The sequence below is a fragment of the Staurois parvus genome, unplaced genomic scaffold (assembly GCF_062004578.1).
Source record: "Staurois parvus isolate SC_StPar_1 unplaced genomic scaffold, SC_StPar_1.0 ptg000175l, whole genome shotgun sequence".
NCBI classification, from domain to species: domain Eukaryota; kingdom Metazoa; phylum Chordata; class Amphibia; order Anura; family Ranidae; genus Staurois; species Staurois parvus.
The window spans coordinates 8,158,907-8,180,990 of record NW_028317971.1 but is presented as its reverse complement, the minus strand read 5'-3'; the positions used below and the strand labels follow the sequence as shown (position 1 = coordinate 8,180,990).

The following is a 22,084-nucleotide window of genomic DNA, read 5'->3' as shown; positions in this document are numbered from 1 at the left end:
GAAAACTATTTATTAAAGTGGAACTTGAAAATAGAAGAAAATTTAAAAAAAATGGCAAACTGGCAGGATTTTTAATGCAGAAGAGACAGCCTATACAGCTCAGTGTACAATTTTTGCAAAGCTAAGATGAATAAATTCCAGCATATGTGCGGGAGTGATGTCATCTTGGTATGACCATAGAAAAAAGCCGAAGAAGTCAGTGGCCAGCAGGAAGCTCTGGGACACCGCAGCACTGGAGTGAAGGAGAGTATAGTTCTGCTTTATTATTTTCCTCACTGATATTTGGATATATATCAGCAAACATGTATTCAGCTTTTAACAAATTGTTAATATACTAAGTTTAATTGTGTATTATTATAATAATTTCTTATGCAAGACAGATCAGACAACACTTCCAAAATGTGTGCTCAGGAAAAAAAAAATAATATACCATATATATTAGAAATTATTTTATACACATACTGTAAGTAGTACAATTTAATAACATTTTGAATTAATGTTTCCTTCTTTTTTAAAAGGAGAACCTGTTTTTTGTCATGGAATATCTCAATGGTGGGGATCTCATGTTCCATATCCAAAGCTGCCAGAAGTTTGACCTCCACAGATCAAAGTAAGATCCTAAATATAACTTTTAAATATCAGATAGCCAGTCCTCACAGCATGATGATTCAGTTCTCAGATGTCTTCAGGATGATTGCAGTGAAATTGTTAGGATCAGAAATGTACTTGCTTTGTCATGGGTCTGAATAGTCATTGTTATCTGTACAGGACCTACATAATGACACCATCACACAGATGTTACCTTTTCTTACTTGAAAGGGGAACCTCAGCATGTTAATCTTGCATGTTTAGAGAAATAAATAGTTGCACTATTTGAACCAGGCATGTCTTTCAAGGATCTTTATTTTTAGTTTGAATGTCTGTCTATGGATAAACTGAAGATGAAGTCTTTTGCAGATAATGAATTTAAGAGGAATACATTAATTTAAGTTTACCAATAATTGTCCATAGTGGAGTATCTTTTGGCTGGGCATACATGTGGTATGTTCTCCCGACTTGACCCATGGACTCTAGGCTGGCCATAGATGAGTCAGTTTTGTGAGTTGAAAGAAAAAATGGACCCAATACTCCCAACAACTGCATTACCCAACATACACATTCACTATTCTGTATTCCATTTATGGTGTTTCCCATTATTGACTATAGGCTTTATAAACTACAAATCATTTATGTGATCTTCATGAACAGCAATGCCCCCTCCTTCAAATACTCCAATAACACCAGCTTTAGCTTCTGCCTCATATGCTCAGAGATACTGTAATAATATAATATTAAACCAATAATATAGTATGATAATCTACGTTTGCCTATGACCCACCTTAGAATGATGAGGCATGGAAACACTTTGTGACCATAATATGCCTTTGAAAAAAAATCCTTGTCCTGAGAATGTTAAAGTACAACTAAAGGCAAAACCTTTTTGTTTTTTTTAGTTTTGAATGGAGTGGAGCGCAATTAGAGCACCTAACAGTTTTTATTGCTGTCTGAACCCCCATTAGGGAGAACCACTCTCTCTATTTGTCATGCTTACCGTTATCATTGCAAGTGAAAGTAAAAGAAAATCCTAAATTTTGGCTTGACATCTGAACACTAATAGAGGGGAAGTTTTCCAATTGGGACACTAGTTCTGGTAAACTGGTAACACACTGGGATTCCCTCACTTTGGTGGGATTTCCTCTCAATTCCTGTTTTGGCTATGGGACAGGAATAAAGGGAAATTTTTGGGACACATATGGCAAAAAAAGTTATAATCCTCCCTTACACTATCCAAAAAAAAAAACAATGTAGCCTTTAGTTACATTTTTTTAACTTTGAAGCACTAGTGAAGTGTGGTTGTAGTTCTCAGGGCCAATGTCAAACAAAATTAGGCACAGAGCTATTGCCAAGTTAACTGAGGCATACTGACACCACTACCTTTGAGCTGGGTATATGGGATTCAAAAACTTTTTCACAAAAGAGTAATTAAAATAAAATTGACAGAGAATGGTATAGAAGCAAACAAGAGGTTAGAAAAGAGACTCCTAAGTATTAAGCCTCATGCACACAGGGCGTTCATTTTTCTTCTCTGAATGCCAAAACTGCTGGCAGGAGAAAATCTGCTTAAAAAAACACACCTAAAATCGTGTATTGCACATGTGTTTAGGTGAGTCAGGTGTTTTAATGTTAATTGATCCCCTTGGAAAGAATATTAATGTATTCTGGCCTTTGGGATACTTTATTGCCCAAACACTAGAGGTGTCTACTGTTTAGGCACGTTTACACATGTTTAGCATCCAGCATATTTTCTGCCCTTCAGTTCCTCTCCTAAACACACTGGGGATGGATTTTTCTTTTTCAGCCTATAAATGCTGTTTTTTTAATACGCCGGTAAACACCTATATGTGCATGGACACGAAAGGATTGATTTACTAAAACCACAGAGTGCAAAATCTGGTGCAGCTGTGCATGGTAGGCAATCAGCTTCTAACTTCAAGCTTGTTCAATGAAGCTTTGTCAATAAAACCTGGAATCTGATTGGTTTCTAAGCACAACTGCACGAGATCTTGCACTCTTCAGTTTTAGTAAATCAATCCCATAGGATAACATAGAGATACTTTTACGGGCTGAATAAAATGTCAAATACACGTATATGCAGAGTTTTTTAAGCCTGGTCTGCATGAGGCCTTAGAAAGAAAAAGGAAAAAGAACTGATGACAAAAGTGCTCTACATGAATGTAAACTGGTAACTTTAGTGAACCACCAATGGTAAAGCCAGGGAATTATATCTGGTTTCTGTGGAAAGTCCACGTATGCCATGCCAGCTTCTTGACCCCTTGCATTCTTTGGGTGGACGTAAATACTGTAGACCTACATATACTGATAAAAAGGCTAGACATCATCAATAATATGAACTCATACAAACATTAAGCACTATTTACAATAAACCCCATATGACTGTTAGATATCACGAAGCATAGATACACAACAACCAGTGGAAACAAAAATTACCACGTGCCAGACAGTATGCTTTGTATCAGACTTACACCGCTGAGAGTGTAGTTCTTAAAAATCTAAACCACATTCCTATGTCTGGACCCACAGAAGAAACCACAAAACACAGACTGACTCTCTTGCTACAATATGGTAAAAGATTTTTTGCTGGTGATATTATGTTGATGATATTGTCATGTAGTGTTGCCCTCTTGAGGGCTGCTGAGTTTTTGGGTCCCACTAAGCTCTGCACAGCCAGGTAACATGTATTTTACACAGCCAGTAAACAGTTGTTTTTTTTATGTTTTATTAAGGGTTGACAACTTGGATAGGGTCTAAGGTTATATGAGATGCCCAATGAAACTGACACAACTTGTAAGACAGCTTCTCAGGCACAAAAAGTACAAAAATCAGCACACAGTCTACAGTCTTTGCATGGAGCACTTGGTCCCAACTCCCCAGCTGACAAGGCTCTCTCATATTTCAGGGCTAACCTAGCCATCATGCCAGGCCTCCTGCCTGGAGATTGGCCAATTTCCCCTAAGTATGCAGATCAGCAACTCCTTACCCATGCCTACTGGCTTCTAGAAACTTCTCCAAGTTTCTAGAGCACGGGGGAGGTATCAGAGACCCTCCAGTAACCTCACTGACTCACTCCCAGGCTGAGTCATATCCGGGCTTCTAGCAAGCCTCTAACTATAAACAAAACAAAAACTATCTTACAATAGAGGGTGTAACAGTCATATTACTATTGTGTGTTATATTGAAAGAATTGATGTATTATTAACTAATGTTCACAGTGTATTAATTATTGAACTGATTCTTGTGTTTTTTTTCTCTCCTTTTGATAATTGAACTGTTTTTTTTTTTCTTGATGGCTTTGTAGGTTTTATGCTGCAGAAATCATCTGTGGCCTCCAGTTTCTTCATTCCAAAGGAGTGGTTTACAGGTAAAGCGACGAGGTTAAAGTACAATATAATTTTTTTTATTTAACAAGACACTGACAATACGTAGGCTGTGAAAAAACATACAAACATCTGAAAATGCTCTATGTTTAATGTTGTGTTCTATTTCAAGATGTCACTTATATCATGTCAAAAACTTCATAGGTTAGTGCTTCAAAAGTTTTTAAAATCCCTTTATAAAAGCACATATTTGCCAAGTACTTCTTAGTGTGTCAGTGTTCTGAAGTACACTTATTGTTTGTGTGGTCTAAATGTGTATTTATATTTTCCAAGCAAACTTTTGTGCAATAACCATTTAGATTTTACCCCCTTCATGACCAGACCATTTTTTGCTATTTAGCACTGTGATGCTTTAACTGGTAATTGTGCTGCCATGCAACTCTATACCCAAACTAAATTTATATAATTTTTTTTCACACAAATAGAGCCTTCTATTGGTGGTATTTGATCACCACTGGGTTTTTAGTTTTTTGCAATATAAACAAAAAAAGACCGAAAGTTTTGAAATACAAATATGTTTTATTTTCTGCTACAAAACATATCCAATTAAAAAAACAAAAAGTTAAATTTCTTCATAAATTTTGGCCAAAATGTATTCTGCTACATGTTTTTGATTAAAAAAAAATCCCAATAAGTTTACATTGATTGGTTTGTGTGAAAGGTATAGCGCCTACAAGCTATGGCATATATACTGAATTTTTTAAAATAATACTAATAGTGATGATCAGTGACTTATAATGGGTCTGCAATAGTGCAGCGGGTAATCTGACACTAACTGTTGCTGGGGAGAAATGACTAACTGCCACTGAAATTTCCAGTGACATTAATACAGTGATCAGTGATAATACTATACACTGTTACTGTACTAATGACATTGGCTGGGAAGGGGTTAACATCTAGAGTGAACAAGGGGTTAAATGTGTGCCTAACAATGTTTACTATGTAATCCCTATCTAGAGTGTGTTGGGGTGCCACTCAGAATGATGTTGCGTGTGATGCAATAAGGCAAATATGCCCTTAAAGTGTGAGTCCACCCTGAAAACAAGGACAATGAAAGATGGGGAAGATAAATAATGTATATCAGTAAATGTTGCATGTCTGCATTTTTCCGTACCACATTGGCATTCTCCTGAAATCATCCTCCATGCAGTGTGTAGAGATGAATGAAATATAATTTTGTAATAATTCAACAAAGTTTAAAAGGAAAAAGTAAACAGTGCCTTGTGTTGTAAAAATGAAAGGCACCATCTCCCACCGCCAATACAGAACAGACACCAGCCCACACAGAAAAAAAAAATCACCTCTTAATATTTCAAGTACCAACCAAAGAGAAATGATCTCACACATTTTCTTACTTTGCATAGCAGGGATATATTTTGTCAAGGTTTTGGAATCACCCGCAAAGAAAGGAATTAACAAAGAAGCTCTGAAACAGAAACTGACGTGGGTGACTCAGATTAACCTGAAACAGGTCTATCTGCTTAATTAATGTGGCGTATGACACTCCAGACTGTTTCCTGTGCTTTGTTTAATGGCACAGGAAGCTTATTTAGATCACTGGAGAGTGTTTAGAATAATTATGTATTTTTTTTACTTTTGGTTAGAGTATGAAAGGGTTAAAACCCCTATCAGATTATTTTTGCCATCTGTGTTAAATTAGGGAGATATTCCATTATTTCCTGTATTAGAGAAGCAACAGGGATTGGGAGCAAATTGCCCCAAAGTAAGAAGAATTCCCTTCTCATTCAGTTGTCACCAGATCATGTGTCCTCATTGGAAGACTTACCGTCATCTTCTGATCTGGTGACAAATTTAAAATTCTAGGTTTTCTTTCACTTTTAGTAGTCACCAAGACACATGGTGGGGTAAATCTTCTCAGTGGAGATACAGACAGGAATAGAAATTTAGAGGGTATTGCCCTTCCCCGTATTTGCATACGCTTTAAATTATGTATTGGCTATTTTGTGTCCTATCTGCTCATTTGTTGTCTTTGCAATTAAATAGAATTCTGTATTTCAAGTAAAAAAATGCAGTTAATTTTTGCTCTGATATTTAATAATTTGTGGGCACTGTAATATTTTTCAGGGACCTGAAGCTAGATAATGTGCTCTTGGACATGGAAGGACATGTGAAAATAGCTGACTTTGGAATGTGTAAAGAGAGCATGTTTGGTGATATTAAAACAAGCACATTCTGTGGGACCCCTGACTATATTGCTCCAGAGGTGTGTATCATGCGCTGCCCTACATGATAGCTCTGGTATAATATACAGTGGGGCAAAAAAGTATTTAGTCAGCCACCAATTGTGCAAGTTCTCCCACTTAAAAAGATGAGAGAGACCTGTAATTGGCATCACAGGTAAACCTCAACTATGAGAGACAAAATGAGAAAAAAAATCCAGACAATCATATTGGCTGATTTGGAAAGAATTTATTTGAAAATTATGGTGGAAAATAAGTATTTGGTCAATATCAAAAGTTCATCTCAATACTTTGTTATATATCCTTTGTTGGCAAAGACAGACGTTTCCTGTAAGTCTTCACAAGGTTGGCACACACTGTTGCTGGTATGTTGGCCCATTCCTCCATGCAGATCTCCTCTAGAGCAGTGATGTTTTGGGGCTGTCGCTGGGCAACACGGACTTTCAACTCCCTCCAAAGGTTTTCTATGGGGTTGAGATCTGGAGACTGGCTAGGCCACTCCAGGACCTTGAAATGCTTCTTATGAAACCACTCCTTCGTTGCCCGGGCGGTATGTTTTTGGGATCATTGTCATGTTGGAAGACCCAGCCACGTTTCATCTTCAATGCCCTTGCTGATGGAAGAAGGTTTGCACTCAAAATCTCACGATACATGGCCCCATTCATTCTGTCCTGTACATGGATCAGTCGTCCTGGTCCCTTTGCGGAGAAACAGCCCCAAAGCATGATGTTGCCACCCCCATGCTTCACAGTAGGTATGGTGTTCTTTGGATGCAACTCCGCATTCTCTCTCCTCCAAACACGACGAGTTGTGTTTCTACCAAACAGTTCTATTTTGGTTTCATCTGACCATATGACATTCTCCCAATCCTCTTCTGGATCATCCAAATGCTCTCTAGCAAACTTCAGATGGGCCCGGACATGTACTGGCTTAAGCAGGGGGACACGTCTGGCACTGCAGGATCTGAGTCCCTGGCGGCGTAGTGTGTTACTGATGGTAGCCTTTGTTACGTTGGTCCCAGCTCTCTGCAGGTCATTCACTAGGTCCCCCCGTGTGGTCCTGGGATTTTTGCTCATTGTTCTTGTGATCATTTTGACCCCACGGGGTGAGATCTTGCGTGGAGCCCCAGATCGAGGGAGATTATCAGTGGTCTTGTATGTCTTCCATTTTCTAATTATTGCTCCCACAGTTGATTTGTTCACACCAAGCTGCTTGCCTATTGCAGATTCAGTCTTCCCAGCCTGGTGCAGGTCTACAATTTTGTTTCTGGTGTCCTTCGACAGCTCTTTGGTCTTCACCATAGTGGAGTTTGGAGTGTGACTGTTTGAGGTTGTGGACAGGTGTCTTTTATACTGATAACAAGTGCAAACAGGTGCCATTGATACAGGTAATGAGTGCAGGACAGAGGAGCCTCTTAAAGAAGAAGGTACAGGTCTGTGAGAGCCAGAAATCTTGCTTGTTTGTAGGTGACCAAATACTTATTTTCCACCATAATTTGCAAATAAATTCTTTCCAAATCAGCCAATGTGATTGTCTGGATTTTTTTTCTCATTTTGTCTCTCATAGTTGAGGTCTACCTATGATGCCAATTACAGGCCTCTCTCATCTTTTTAAGTGGGAGAAATTGCGCAATTGGTGGCTGACTAAATACTTTTTTGCCCCACTGTAAGTGGAAGAATAAATTGAAGAAAAGTTGAAATCTAACTATTCTTAACAATATTCCCTTTTTCCCAACTCCTACCTATCCTGCCTAACCTGTAGAAAAAATTATCTGTATACAGTGCCTTGAAAAAGTACTCATACCCCTTGAAATTTTCCAAATATTTTCATGCTACAACCAAAAAATGTAAATGTATTTTATTTGGATTTTATGTAATAGACCAACACAAAGTGGCACATAATTGTGAAGTGGAAGGAAAATGATAAATGGTTTTTAAAAATTTTTTACAAATAAATATCTGAAAAGTGTTGCATTCATTTGTATTCAGCCCCCTTTACTCTGATACCTCTAACTAAAATCTAGTGGAACCGATCACCTTCAGAAGTCAAATAATTAGTAATTTAATTTGTGTGTAATTTAATCTCAGTACAAATACAGCTGTTCTGTGAAGCCCTCAGAGTTTTGTTAGAGAACATTAGTGAACAAACAGCATCATTCTGTCTCTCCAATCTAAGCATTGAAAGTGTGATCTCTGTATCTTACAGTTGTGATGAGATAGTGAAAACTCCAATCTTAGTTGAATAACACAGGCAGTGTCCCAGTCCAGATCATGTCTTGTAGATCTTGTGAAGTTTATTCCATAAACTGAGAGAATCTTACAACAATGAACATCGGATAGGTCAAAATATCATAATGTGATCTGCTTCCATAAGACATGCGGCTAGAAGCTGAAATGCATTACTGGGAAAAAGGGTGGGGCTATCTATACAACCAGAACTAAACCAGAGGAAAGGGAGGAGCAGAGACAAAATATAAAGAACACTTAAAGGCATATGACAGTCATGTGAAACATGACACTCCCCGTCGAAATCTAGGATTTCTATTATAACAAACTTTAGTTCAAGTCCAATATAAGTAATGAAGACTCTTTCCAGGAACATCTGCAAAACGAGAAAGAAAGGAATAACAAAGGAAAACAATGCAAACATTTAGCATAATACTTGCAGATGTTGGTCTCGAAAGTCCAGGCTGAGACATGGAAATCCATATTCAGAGGGGAAGGCAGCAACATGCACTATTCCTTCTTACCTCCCTTTAAATCAAGTTGCTGACTTGTCTTCCTCTTTGGGGAAAAGAAGTACTAGTTCCTTTATAGGCCTGGAGTAAAGGTGTGCAGAACCTTCTTTCATGGTGGATATAGCCAAGATGTGTCCCAAAATGCAGTAGTAGGTACTGCACGACTGCCGCAGTCAGCAGGGTTGAGGCTAGTGGGAACATAGTGCCATTGTTCAGGCGTAGAGAACTTCCTTATGCGTTCCACTCTGTTGCCGACATACACATAGAACTGTCTTGTGTAATTGTGTATATATCCTAGCACTATTTTGCCGTCTGTATGAAAGTCAAAGGTGTCTATTTCAACATCTGTTTCAAGTTCTATAAGCTCAGCAATTTCCACAGCTAACACAGCTGCACAAAGTTCAAGCCTTGGAATAGTATGTGCAGGTTTTGGTGTGAGCTTGGTCTTGCCCATGATAAATCCTACACCCACTTCACCGCTGGGATCCGTAGCTTGAAGATATGCCACCGCAGCAATGGCTGTGTTTGATGCATCAGAGAAGACATGAATTTCTCTTCTGGTGGCATTCTTTAAGGATGCTTGGGTGTAAGAGTGTGCTATTTGGAGTTGTTTTAATGCTTTTAGAGACTGTTTCAAGGTTTCCCACCTTTGTTGTTTCTCCTTGGGTAAGGGGGTATCCCATTCTGAGCTTTCAGAAGTAAGTTGTCTCAGCAGTATCTTACCCTGAATGGTGAGAGGTGTAATGAAACCTAAGGGATCATAAATGCTGTTCACTGTAGACAACACTCCTCACTTTGTGAAGGGCTTGTCACAAGCTGATGCTTGAAATGCGAATTTGTCTTGTTTAACATTCCAAAGCAATCCAAGACTGCATTGTGTAAAACAAAGGTCAGATCCTAGTTGGAATTTCTTCACACTGACAGCATGGTCATCAAAAGGAAAGGCTATCCTGACCTTGTCGCTGTTAGAGATGATTTTGTGAAGTCTGAGGTTTGCAGTGGCAAGCATGTTCTGGGTTCTAGTAAGAAGGTCAAGAGCTTCTTCTTCATTGGGCAAAGATATTTCAGTTCGTCATCTACATAGAAATTCCTTTTAACAAACTGTCTTGCATCAGATCCAAATTCTTTCTCACCCTCTTGAGCTGTTTTCCTCAGTCCATAAATTGCTACTGCAGGAGAAGGACTTTTACCAAAAACATGTACCTTCATTGGTAGTCTATGACTTCATCCTTGACATCATTATTGCAGTACCATCGGAACCTGAGGAAGTTTATGTAGTCTTCATGGACGATGAAACAGTTGAACATCTGCTGAATGTCAGCCATAACAGCAATTGGCTCTTGTCTGAAGCAAAGTAAAACTCCTATGAGATTGTTGTTAAGATTAGGCCCAGTGAGAAGATTGTCATTGAGGGAGACACCTTTATGATGAGCACTTGAGTCAAAGACCACCCTAATCTGATCAGGCTTGTGAGGATGGTAGATACCAAAGCATGGTAGGTACCAACATTCTTCTCCTTCTGTAAGAGGAGGTGTAGGCTCAGCATGATCTCTCTCAAAATAAAGTCCACAAAGTGCTTTTTAATCTCAGGCTTCTGGTTCAAACTGCGATTTAAAGAAACAAACTGTGATTCAGCGTGTACCCTATTGTTTGGTAGTCTCTTTCATGGGGTATGAAATGGTAGAGGTGCTACCCAACTGTTGGAATCATCTTGGTAGAACTCTTTACTCATGGTTTTCAAAAATCCTTTGTCTGGTATGGTAGCTGCCAACTCATTGTCTTTAGTGGTTACCTCGAACACTGTGTTGCCAATATTGTCATCCCAGAGATCAAGAGCTTTCTTATTGTCTTGTATGATGTGTCGTTGTGCACTTTTTTCAAACAGTCTTTCTTTCACAATATATTTATGTGGTCGTTGTGCAGAACAAGTTGTTCACCCATTTGACAGGACATGTTTTAAAGGAAGAGAGTGAGTAGGACCTCCTGTTTCTTGTCTAGGCAGACATTGCCTATGATGACCCATCCTAGGTCCAGATGCTGAGCATATGGTGCATTGTGTGGACTGTTGATTTGATGACAAACTTTGTGCACCCTTAGGATGTCTCGACCAAGTAACAGACGGATATCGGCACTTTCATCGAGGGTTGGTATTTGGTTGGCTATGTGCTTTAAGTGAGAATGGTGAAAAGCAGCTTCAGGAGTAGGGATTTCCTCTTTGGTGTTTGGAATCTGGTTGCACTCAGTTATGGTGGGCAAAGATATTTCCACATTCATTCAGAGGAGTAACTACAAGACCACTGGCTCTCCTGCCTAAGACTTCTGTAGTGCTGGCACAAGTGCTTAGGGTATAAGGCAGAGCATCTCCAGTTATGTTCAACAGTTCAAAAAACTGTGTTCTTGCAAGAGATCAGTTACTCTGATCATCCAGAATATTATATAGTCTTATGGCCTTTTCAGGTTGACCTTTGGGGTATACACGGACCAAGCATATCTTTGCACAGCATTTGTCTCAGAATCCTTCTCCACAAACATCTGTACATGTAGAGAACACTGGGGTGGTAGGTGCTGCTTGATATGGGCGCTCCCTGCCTTGCTTTACCTCAGGAAGATTGTTTGTGAGCGTAGTAGAGTTGTGCGAATATTGATGAAGAGCTTGCACATGGTCATCACTGTCACACTCTATACATTTGATGATCGCTTTACAGTCCTTTGCAAAGTGTTCTATGGAGGCACAGCATTTGTAGCAAACCCAAAATTTCTTCAAAAGTTCCTTACGTTCTTAGAGGGTTTTCTTTCTGAAGGCTATATATTTCTTAAGTGGATGTGGTTTGTTATGTATTGGACATTGCCAATTTGGGTCCTCAATTTTCTTGATTTGATCAGTCTTTTCAAGAACTGTAGCAGGCACAGGTAGAATATTAGTCCTTTTCACTAACACTGGACCTCTATAGTCTCTGTGCGACATACCTGTGTTTGTAGGTCTTGGTGAGAGTGTAATGAGAAGGTTACAGTCCCCATATGAGAAACTTGGGTCATTCTTAGTGTCTGCAATTCTTTGATGAACTCACAGAAGTAGGAAAAAGGAGGAAAGGCAACCCTATGTTCTTCCTTATAGTTTGATCCAAGCGCTGCCCATCTTTCTTGAATTCAATATGGTAGCTTGAGAACAATAGATTTGATGCCGTGAGAGGTGTCAAGGTACCTGAGACCAGGTAACTTGATGTCAGCCTTAGCAAGTTGAAGCTCTAATAGAACATTGCTGAGTTCTTGAAACTTTAAATCCTTGGGAAGCTTTGCAACCTTTTGAATAAAGCTTCTTCAATGGCCTCTGGGCTGCCAAAGGTATGTTCAAGTCTGCCCCAAGCAGCATTAAGGCCTGCAGCAGGGTTGTCAATATGAACTGCTTTGAGCCTCTTGATGCATTCAGTGGACTGGGGACCTAGCCATCTGATGAGTAGATCTAATTCCTCTGTGGCATTGATGTCTAGGTCACTCATTGTGGCCTTTAAAAGTGGATTTCCAGCCTCTGTAATTTACAGGCTTGTCATCAAACTTGGTGAGGCTTGTCTTAAGTTCTTTGCAAAGCATGTATTTAGCAAATTGTGTTTTCTGATTTTGGTTGCATGACTGCAGGTGGAAGAGAGTTGGTTGTGACGGTTGGTGGACTTACGTGGCGTGACGTGGGAATATATGTTGCTGCTAAGGCATTCAATGCTGGAACTGGCTTAAAGTCCATTGGAATGTTAGTTTGTAGAGTAGTGCGTTTGCTAGGAGGTATTCTGTTGGTGCCAAAGTATGGTGGATGGTCTATTAAATACACACCAGTGTCTGCGGCTAGCTGAGATGCTGCAGTCTGATGTATTGGAGGATATAAGGGCAAATTGTCTTGAGGTACAGTAGGTGCGGAGAAGAGACTTTGATTGAGTACTTTGGCTGCTGTGACAGGGAGTTGACGTTCTGGAGAGGTGTGTGAAGAATCTGAGACATAAGATACAACTGAGTGTCTGGAACTGTTGTCTCTTTCATTTTCACTAGTGGCTTGTTCTAAGATCCTTAACCTTGCCATGGCTGTGGCATGCTCACATTGTTTTTCCAAAACTTCAATTCCTGCCTTTTGGCGTGTGGCTTCAGCTTCTTTCTCTGCTTTCTGATGTGCTGGATAGCGCCCTTTAGTTGTATTGGCTCATGAGATTGTTGGGAGAGAGCAGACATGCGTTTAACAGTATTAGACCATAAGTCATTAATATTAGACAGCATTCTAACTTGTCAGCATTAAGATTCTCTTGCATTTTCCAGCTTGGTTTTGTTAAGCGTTTTTCTCTTTTATCTAAGTCCTGCTCTGAATGAAGCTCTGATTGTGGTTGTGTATTAGTTTCCTCAGACTGTATATTACTTTCCTGAAACATCATGTTAGCAAGGAGAGGGGGTTGATAGAAAGTTTACAGAGAAATGTATAATTTTTTTCTGTGGGTGAGCTCAGGTTTCCTAGGCAATGGTTGCAGAAAAGTTTTCTTTCACTTTCTTACAAGATTTCACAGACAAGCCATGTGCTAATGCATACAGATGCAGTGTATAAACTTGCAGGTGTAAGACATTCACATCAATAATTTGTCCTGACACTGATGAGTGTTATGCTGAGATATACTTGCAGACATGTACATGCTTGTGTAGAGATGGCTGCACTCTGTTAGCTGTCCACATAACATCTCACTGTGTATTCAAAGCTAGCAAGGATTCTATGAAGACATTTCACTGATCTTTTGACTGTTCTATCTCTCCAATCTAAGCATTTAAAGTGTGATCTCTGTAACTTACAGTAGTGATGAGATAGCAATAACTCCAATCTTATTTGAATAACACAGACAGTGACTCAATCCAGATGATATCTTGTAGATCTTGTGAAGTTTATTCCATAACCTGAGAGAATCTTACAACAATGAACATCGGATAGGTCAAAAGACCATAATGTGATCTGCTTCCATAAGACATGAAGCTAGAAGCTGAAATGCATTACTGGGAAAAAGGGTGGGGCTATCTATACAGCATGAACTAAACCAGAGGAAAGGGAGGAGCAGAGACAAAATATAAAGAACACTTAAAGGCATATGACAGTCATGTGATACATGACAATCATGAAGGCCAATGAACACACCAGACAGAAGAGGGATAAAGTTTTGGAGACGTTTAAAGCAGGGTTAGGTTCTAAAAAAATATCCCAAGCTTTGAACATCTCACAGAGTACTGTTCAATTCATCATCCAAAAATGAGTATGGCACAACTGCAAACCTACCAAGACATGGCTGTCCACCTAACTTGACAGGCCAGGCAAAGAGAGCATTAATCAGAGAAGCAGCCAAGAGGTCCATGGTAACTCTGGAGGAGCTGCAGACATCCAAAGCTAAGGTGGGAGAATCTGTCCAGAGGACAACTATGAGTCGTGCGCTCCACAAATCTGGCCTTTATACAAGAGTGGCAAGAAGAAAGCTATTGTTGGTGGTCAGTGTAAATCCCTCCTCGCATTGGTGGTCACTGTGAGTGGTCCTTTTAGATTAGTGGTAAGTGTAAATCCCCTTTACATTGGTGGTCACTGTAGAAACTCCTCTTTATATTGGTAGTCGATAAAAAAATCCTAACTTGCATGTGTGATCAGTGTTGAATTCCCCCTTACATTAGTGGCCAGTGTAGAAAATGATTGGTTGTTGGTGTAAAATCCTCCATTACATTGGTGGTCACTGTAAATTCCCCTTTACATTGGTGGCAAGTGCAGAATTGTCCTTACACTGGTGGTCACTGTAAATCTCCTCTTACGTTGGTGGTCGATGTAGAAATGTCATCTCCTATCCCCATCCAGCACTGTCACTGATCCCATTCCCCCAAGTACTGCCACTGATCCCATCCTTCCAGCAGCACTGTCACTCATCCCATCCCCCCCAGCACTGCAATGTATCCCATCCCCCCCACCACTGCCAATGATCCCATCCCCCCACCACTTACACTGATCCCATTAACCCCTCAGCACTGCCACTGATCACCCCCTCCCCCCACCCCCCCAGCACTGCCACTGATTCCAGGAGTCCTAGAATCTCTAGGAGTTTTCTGTCTATTAGTGCTTCCCCTCACCTTCTTAGTCCAAGTTATGCAGGCAGTGAGGAGATGATGTGCTGTAACCTTCAGCAACCAATTAGTGAGCTGTAATGATGTACTGTAACCTCTAGCAATCAATAAGTAAGTGGTAATGATGCACAGTAACTAACAGCAACCAATCAGTGAGCAGTAATAATGTACAGTAACCTCTAGCAACCAGTGAGCGGTAATGATGTGCATATTATACTGTATAATAAATACTGTATAATAATAATAAAACTCTACTAAACAATCAGTGAGTAGTAAGGATGTGCAGTAATCTCTAGCAACGAATGCGTGAGCAGTAATGATGTGCAGTAACCTCTAGCAGCCAATCAGTAAGTGGTAATAATGTGGCATAACCTCTAGCAACCAATCAGTGACCAGTAATGATGTGCAGTAACCTTTAGCAACCAACCAATGAGCAGTAATGATGTGTAGTAACCTTTAGCAACCAATCAGCAAGCAGAAATCATGTGCTGTAACCTCTAGCAACTAATCAGTAAGCCTTACTGTGTGCTGTAACGTCTAACAACCAGTCAGTGAGTTGTAAGGATATGCTGTAACACCTGGCAACCAATTGCAATTGCTGGCTGCTCTGCTAAATAAACATATTTTGAGTCTAGCTGCTATTTATTTTACTATAGTGATACCTGTCCTGTCACTCACACAGAAGTGCCTGCCATCCTCATGTCATATAGAGAAAATATCCATATGAATTTCCTGCTGTTGAACTTGAAATCTTGTCTCAACTTATGCCTAGGCAAAATTACTATTTCTATATTCTCCTGCAGATTTTATTAGGACAGAAGTACAGCTATTCAGTTGATTGGTGGTCTTTCGGAGTACTCCTCTATGAAATGTTAATTGGCCAGTCTCCATTCCGCGGCATAGATGAAGAACAGTTGTTTCAGTCTATACGCATGGATGACCCATTTTATCCCCGTTTTCTTAGCAAGGAAGCTAAAGATATATTAATCATGGTATGCAACATTACCCTCTTTATCACATCTTTTCTAAATCTGTATATTGTTTTAATGCATAAAAGTGCATATGCCTTTTTTAAACCGTAACAGTGTTTTCATATTCTTTAAGGGGAACGTTTCATCACAGCACACACTATTCTCTAACAGTGCTTTTTTCTATTAGGATGTCTTAGGTTTACCCTGACATTGCTAAGAAACAGGTGGTGGATATCTGGCTCATGTGCACATATTACCAGATGTTAGAAATAGAAGTGGGTAGGTTGCTTCAGGGGAAATGACATGCAAGCTCCTACTGAAACTACATTTTCCATGACCACTGGGCAGAATGTGCTTCTAAAGGGCTTGCTGGCAAATGAAGTGAAGATAGGTAAGCCAGCCATTGATTGGCTAGCAAGAGCAGCCTTTCTCAACCTTCTAACCCCAGAGGAACCCTTAAAATAATTTTCATGTCATCAGGGGCACAATTGAGAAGAATGCCTGCCTGCATTACAGTGATGGTCAAAATGTCAACTTTACCATAAACCAACAAGAACATAGATGCCTTGCTGCTGGGTCTTCCAAGTGGCATTAGTCCCAAGATCTATGCAGGCACCATTAGATGGGAGAACCGTAAGCAATCTCTGGAGGAACCTTGGGTGAGAATGACTGACCAAAAAGATCATTGGTGTCATGTTGCTATTTCTTCCAAGTGGTGTTGGCCCCAGAATTGTGTGGGCACCATCAGATGGGAGATCAATTAGTCACAGGTCAAGGAACCCCTACCAAACTCTGGAAGAACCCTAGTTAAGAATGGCTGGCTGAGCTAGAGACTGACCATTTACCACCATTACCCCATCCCGCTGTAGTCCTAATGAGTACACTGGCACAAGCATGACACAACTGCAGTGCTTTCCACAGCACAAGGATCACTGTTATTCATTCATAGAAAATACATCATGTATTGTTCTGCTGGCAGAATCACTGGGTATTTTCTTACTGTGACACAGGTTACAAAGAAAAACATACTGGGTAATGCACTCCTATTACCAGCCTAGTTACCATGTTAAATGTTGTATTTTGCCTATAGGTCTACTTTTCATGAATATTCACAAATTTGTACTGATTCTGATTGTATATGTCAGCTTTTTGTCAGAGAACCAGAAAAAAGGCTTGGAATAAAAGGCAACATCAGGCAGCATTGCTTCTTCCAAGACATTGATTGGGAGAAATTGGAGAAGAGACAAATAGAACCACCATTTAAGCCTAAAGTGGTAAGCATTCTGTTCTGAGAGCTCACAATGGAGTATAGATGTTCCCACTGATTAGCAGGACAAGGATTCAGTGTAAAATGACTTCATAATAATCTCTACCCAGAGACACAAATTTTCTTTCCAAAACTGTCTGCCATACAGTTACAATAAACGAGCTAAAGAATAATTTATACTTCTTTTATCTGGATTTACTTATCATTTTTGCTGTGATACTTCTATCAGCAATTTTTGATAATTGTTTCTTTTCCAACCAGAAATCGGCAAATGACTGCAGTAACTTTGATAAGGAATTTTTGAATGAGAAAGCAAGATTATCAAGCACAGACAGAACATTGATCAGCAGTATGGACCAAACTATGTTCAGCAAGTTCTCATTTGTAAATCCCAAAATGGAAGAAATCATCCGTTGAAGCAATCTAATTTTTTTGAAAAACTATCCGACATTATACTGCATGAAGACCTTTGTTTCCACCAACATGTATGCAAACATACATTTTCCATCAGAAAACAAAGTTACTGTAAGCTGTACATTTGGTTATCAATGTATAAAACATAACACATATTTATATTATGAACACAGATGTAGGATGACCATAATTCTTTCTGCTGCCCAAGCAACAACAAATTCAGATAAGTAAATGTAGCGTTTAACCCAGTAGGAGCCTCTTGATGTGTTGGGTCCCCTGTTCTTGTGCCCCCCGACTCTGTGAGCAGCTTTGTACTCTCTGACATATCTGGTTGGGATGAGGATGTGGTTGCAGATACCTGTGCTTGTGTTTACATTTATGAATATAACTCCAAGACACAGTAATACAAATGATGCCAAACCATTTACCAGTATTAAAGTATATACTGTATATTGCCACAGATGAATGTGGAAGAAAATGGGGCAATGGAAATCAATTAGAAAAATATTGTACTACAACGGGTAAAACACAATCAGATCGTGATAATGCAACAGCTGAACAGTTTACTAAACAGGTGGAAAACAGTATCTTTTTTTCCCATCTACTATGGGCAACTCCAACGAGTATAAGAACCTATAGGGCATTTCCACAGCAGCAGTCAGTAATAAAGAAATACTTTTTATACACCTTCTGTGGGCCAGCTAGATGGGGTCCACAACCTTGCGTAGGCACACTTGATGAGTTTTGCACGCAGGGTTAAAGTGTTCCTATTTGCTAAATTTGTCTCTGTTCCTAGTAGCTGCAGTGTATGGTTGGCCAGTGGCCACTCACCAGTCCTGTGTACACAGCAGCTTTCAGTCCCCATGCTTGGCATAAAGTGCTTCCCTAGTGGTATCCCCAGTGTGTATCTCCTTGCTGCACAGCAGGCTCCCCACAGTTCGGATCACAGTCCAAGGTTCAAGGATAGCATCCCTCTGCTTCCAGATAAAGTTATCACCCTCTGTGCTCTCCCTGCACACAGGTGGGTTACAGTATGCTACGTCCTGGTCTCCCTGCAAAAAGAGAGAATTATTCCCATCTCAGCCTGAAAAACCTATATCTGCTGCTACCCTATTAGGAATTGTATTTTTTTTAGCCCACCTGCAGTCAGAGCCAAGTCTCTCCAGTGAACTAAACCCTCCAAAATCCTTCATGTTTCTCCACATAGTCATTTTGCAACACAAGTGGATGGAGGCAAGATTGCACTGGCTGTTACAGTTGTCTCTCACACACATACACCTTCAACTACCTCTCTTCTCCCAGTAAAGTAACTTCAAAACACCATCAGTGTCCTGTGTTATAACTCTGTAACTGTAATCGTAAATTATTTAAGTTGTTTCTGATCTGTATAATAGGGCATTGTAGGGAACCATTTATAAGAACATATTCTACATTTTACATTTTCTTGGTTTAAAAGCCAAATGTAGGCCATAAAGGAGCTAGATTTTTATATATACACCAGGAAGACAAACCACCAAGTTCTATGGAACCAGGAAAACACCAAATCTCAAATACTGGTCCAAGGGGCAGCACAGTGGCTAAATGGTTAGCACTTCCGCCTGGCAGTACTCGGGTCGTTGGTTTGAATCCCAGCCACGACACCACCTGCCTGGAGTTTGCATGTTCTCCCTGTGCCTGCGTGGGTTTCCTCTGGGTACTCTGGATTCCTCCCACACTCCAAAGACATGCTGGTAGGTTAATTGGATCCTGTCTAAATTGGCCCTAGTATGTGTATGTATGAATGTAAGTTAGGGACTTTAGATTGTACACCCCTTGAGGGTTAGGGACTGATGTGAATGTACAATATATATGTAAAGCGCTGCATAAATTGACGGCGCTATATAAGTACCTGTAATAAATAAATAAAGCGGGGCATGCACTGGCTTTGGTCTGGCTTTTCTGTTGATTGGTATTTGTACCATACGTCCAGGTCTTTGCAGCTTTCCATAGAAATTAGTGATCAGGAGCCATAAATGTCTTACTATCCCATTTTCTTCAGGTTTTTAACAAAACTAAAATAAAGTGATTTAAAGCATAAGTTTACTCAATTTATAATTTATAATTTACAATTTATAAAAAATAATGTTCTTTAGCAAGGAACATACATTCTACATTAATAATTATGCTACCAAAATTAGTGTATGCTGCAAATTGCCTCCAGCAAGCCCTGAGCCAGAGCCCTCTTCTTTCAGCCAAGGAAGCTGCCATCTGTTATATCTGCAGCTACCATGATGCTGCACATATGATCAGTTATAACACCAGTCATTTGATGGTTTGACAGTGTGGTTGAGAACACAAGCAAATATGACAGATAGCATTCCTGGCATTCAGGAATGTAACTGTTTTTTTAACTGGTAAATCAATAGGTTTAGTTCCACTTTAATCTTTAGACTGTCAGCAGACCGACCTCTACAAATTCGGCACAGTGCCTAAAAACGGAGAGCTACAGAGCATGTGCAGAGCAGGGTGAGACAGTGCATTACTGAATTTTAAACAGTATAGGCATTTATTTTGATATGTTTTACATAGCTATACAAGCAAAATGGGCCAGCCTGAAGTGATCTAGCAGACTTCAATTGGAACTTTAGTCAGAAACTTAAATGTTGGACTCATATTTTCTACCTTAAAACCCAACTACAGCCAGAACTTTCTAGTTAGTTTTGTAGTGAGAACTTCTGAGTTTTGGGTGTTATCCACTCTATTGAAAAAAATAAAAGATTTGGCTTTAGCTGGGTTTAACTTTTGCATTTGCCTGGATCTTAAGTAATTTTGATGCAGGATTGATGTCAACTAATTTGCATCTTATAAATACTGTAGCTCAAATTATACAGAACTAGATATATGATTCTAATATAGAAAGTTAAATTAACAGCAAATATATTTTATTATTGTGTATATTATTTTACATTAGCAAGGTTGAATAACAGTTTGTATTTAAGTGCATTGGCATGTTTTTTTTAGAACTGTTACAAGTGTGAAATAAATGTGTAAAGTAAATGTTTGAACAAATGAAAATAGCATACTAGTTGTTCTACACTTTAGACTAAATTATATTATTATTTTTATTTACATTGATTTTAGAACTTGAATAAAATAAGTTGAAAAAGAGTCTGGTGATTTCAGGGTGAATGATAGTGGATTGTTAAATGAAAATATCTATGACAACAAAAGTCAGTAATAGTACTCGAGAAGTCCCCACACTTAACTCTCCCGCACTTTCAGATTCTGCTGCAATATCAATTACTGCAATTGTATTTGGTTGTATGTACTTTTTGCTCAGATCAAACACAGTATGGTGGATTTACTAAAGGCAAATAGAATATACATTTTGCAAGTGCAGTTACTTCAGAGTTTGGTAAATGAGATAAAACTTAACTTTGCTAAGAATACCCAATCACATTCAAGGAAAATGAAAAGACCGCATTTTTGCTTGCACACGATTGGATGATGGAAGTCAGCAGAACTTTATCTCCTTTACTAAGCTCTGGAACAACTGCAATTGCAGTAAGTAAATCTACCACAGTATGTGTGTGCTAAGGGATCTTAGTAACACGGATGTACATAGGAATGACTTAGTGTACCTGGCAGATGGGACAATTCACAGTTTCAGACATTTAGATTTGGGAAGTGGCTAGCAATTTATATGGCACCCCTATCGACAGCACACTGTTTGCATGGAGTGTGAATGTTCTCCCTATGATTGCATTGGTTTCCTCCCAAATTCCAAAGACAAGCTGAAAGTTTAATTGGCTCTTGCCTAAAATTGGCCCTGAGCATGGCAAGATGGCTGCCTCACCATCTTTCCCAGCAGCAGATGAAAAGCTTTGAGTCCAGAAGGAGAAACGTACTATAGAAATAAAAATTATTTTTTAAAATCTTTACCCACCAACAAGTTCAGCACAGAGGGACATGGACATGTTGATGTGATAGAAGCAAGGGTCAACATTGCCATGCTTTAAAAGGGACACCCAAATTACCAAAATCCCACTGGTGGTCCCTGTCAAGCCTGCCATAGTTTTTCTTCTAATGTAATCTTTATCTGAGAAACATTTATCCAGCAGAAATAAAGTGGCACATGCCAAACAGCATTAACATACAAAAACAATATGTATAGAAAACTTCAGCCATTGATAACAGAACGTCATTCAGAATATACATTCTCAAAGCATTCAAAGGATTATAAAATGTTCTATACAGTATATCAATCAGATTTGGATGCCCAAAATTGCATTAGCTGGCACCATGATTGGTAAGGGAGCCCTGTGACGATTCGCGGCGTCAGACCCCCAGCCCTTCTCACCAACTCGTGATCGAAGGACTAGCCAATCTAAAACCACACTGTCACA

The 22,084-nt window shown here is 39.5% G+C and overlaps 1 protein-coding gene across 3 annotated transcripts in view; it reads left to right on the top strand.

Moving 5' to 3' along the window:
- The window catches only part of PRKCQ (protein kinase C theta), a 66,209-nt gene extending 45,363 nt beyond the window's left edge, over positions 1-20,846 (top strand). For all 3 annotated transcript variants that reach the window (XM_089676909.1, XM_089676908.1, XM_089676910.1), the window contains 6 exons: positions 519-610; positions 3,917-3,979; positions 6,081-6,219; positions 15,851-16,039; positions 17,164-17,292; positions 17,547-20,846. In XM_089676909.1, the coding sequence (XP_089533035.1) occupies positions 519-610; positions 3,917-3,979; positions 6,081-6,219; positions 15,851-16,039; positions 17,164-17,292; positions 17,547-17,702 (768 nt within the window). In that variant the 3' untranslated portion in view covers positions 17,703-20,846. The remainder of the gene's footprint in view (positions 1-518; positions 611-3,916; positions 3,980-6,080; positions 6,220-15,850; positions 16,040-17,163; positions 17,293-17,546) is intronic.
- The last annotated feature ends 1,238 nt before the right edge of the window (positions 20,847-22,084 follow it).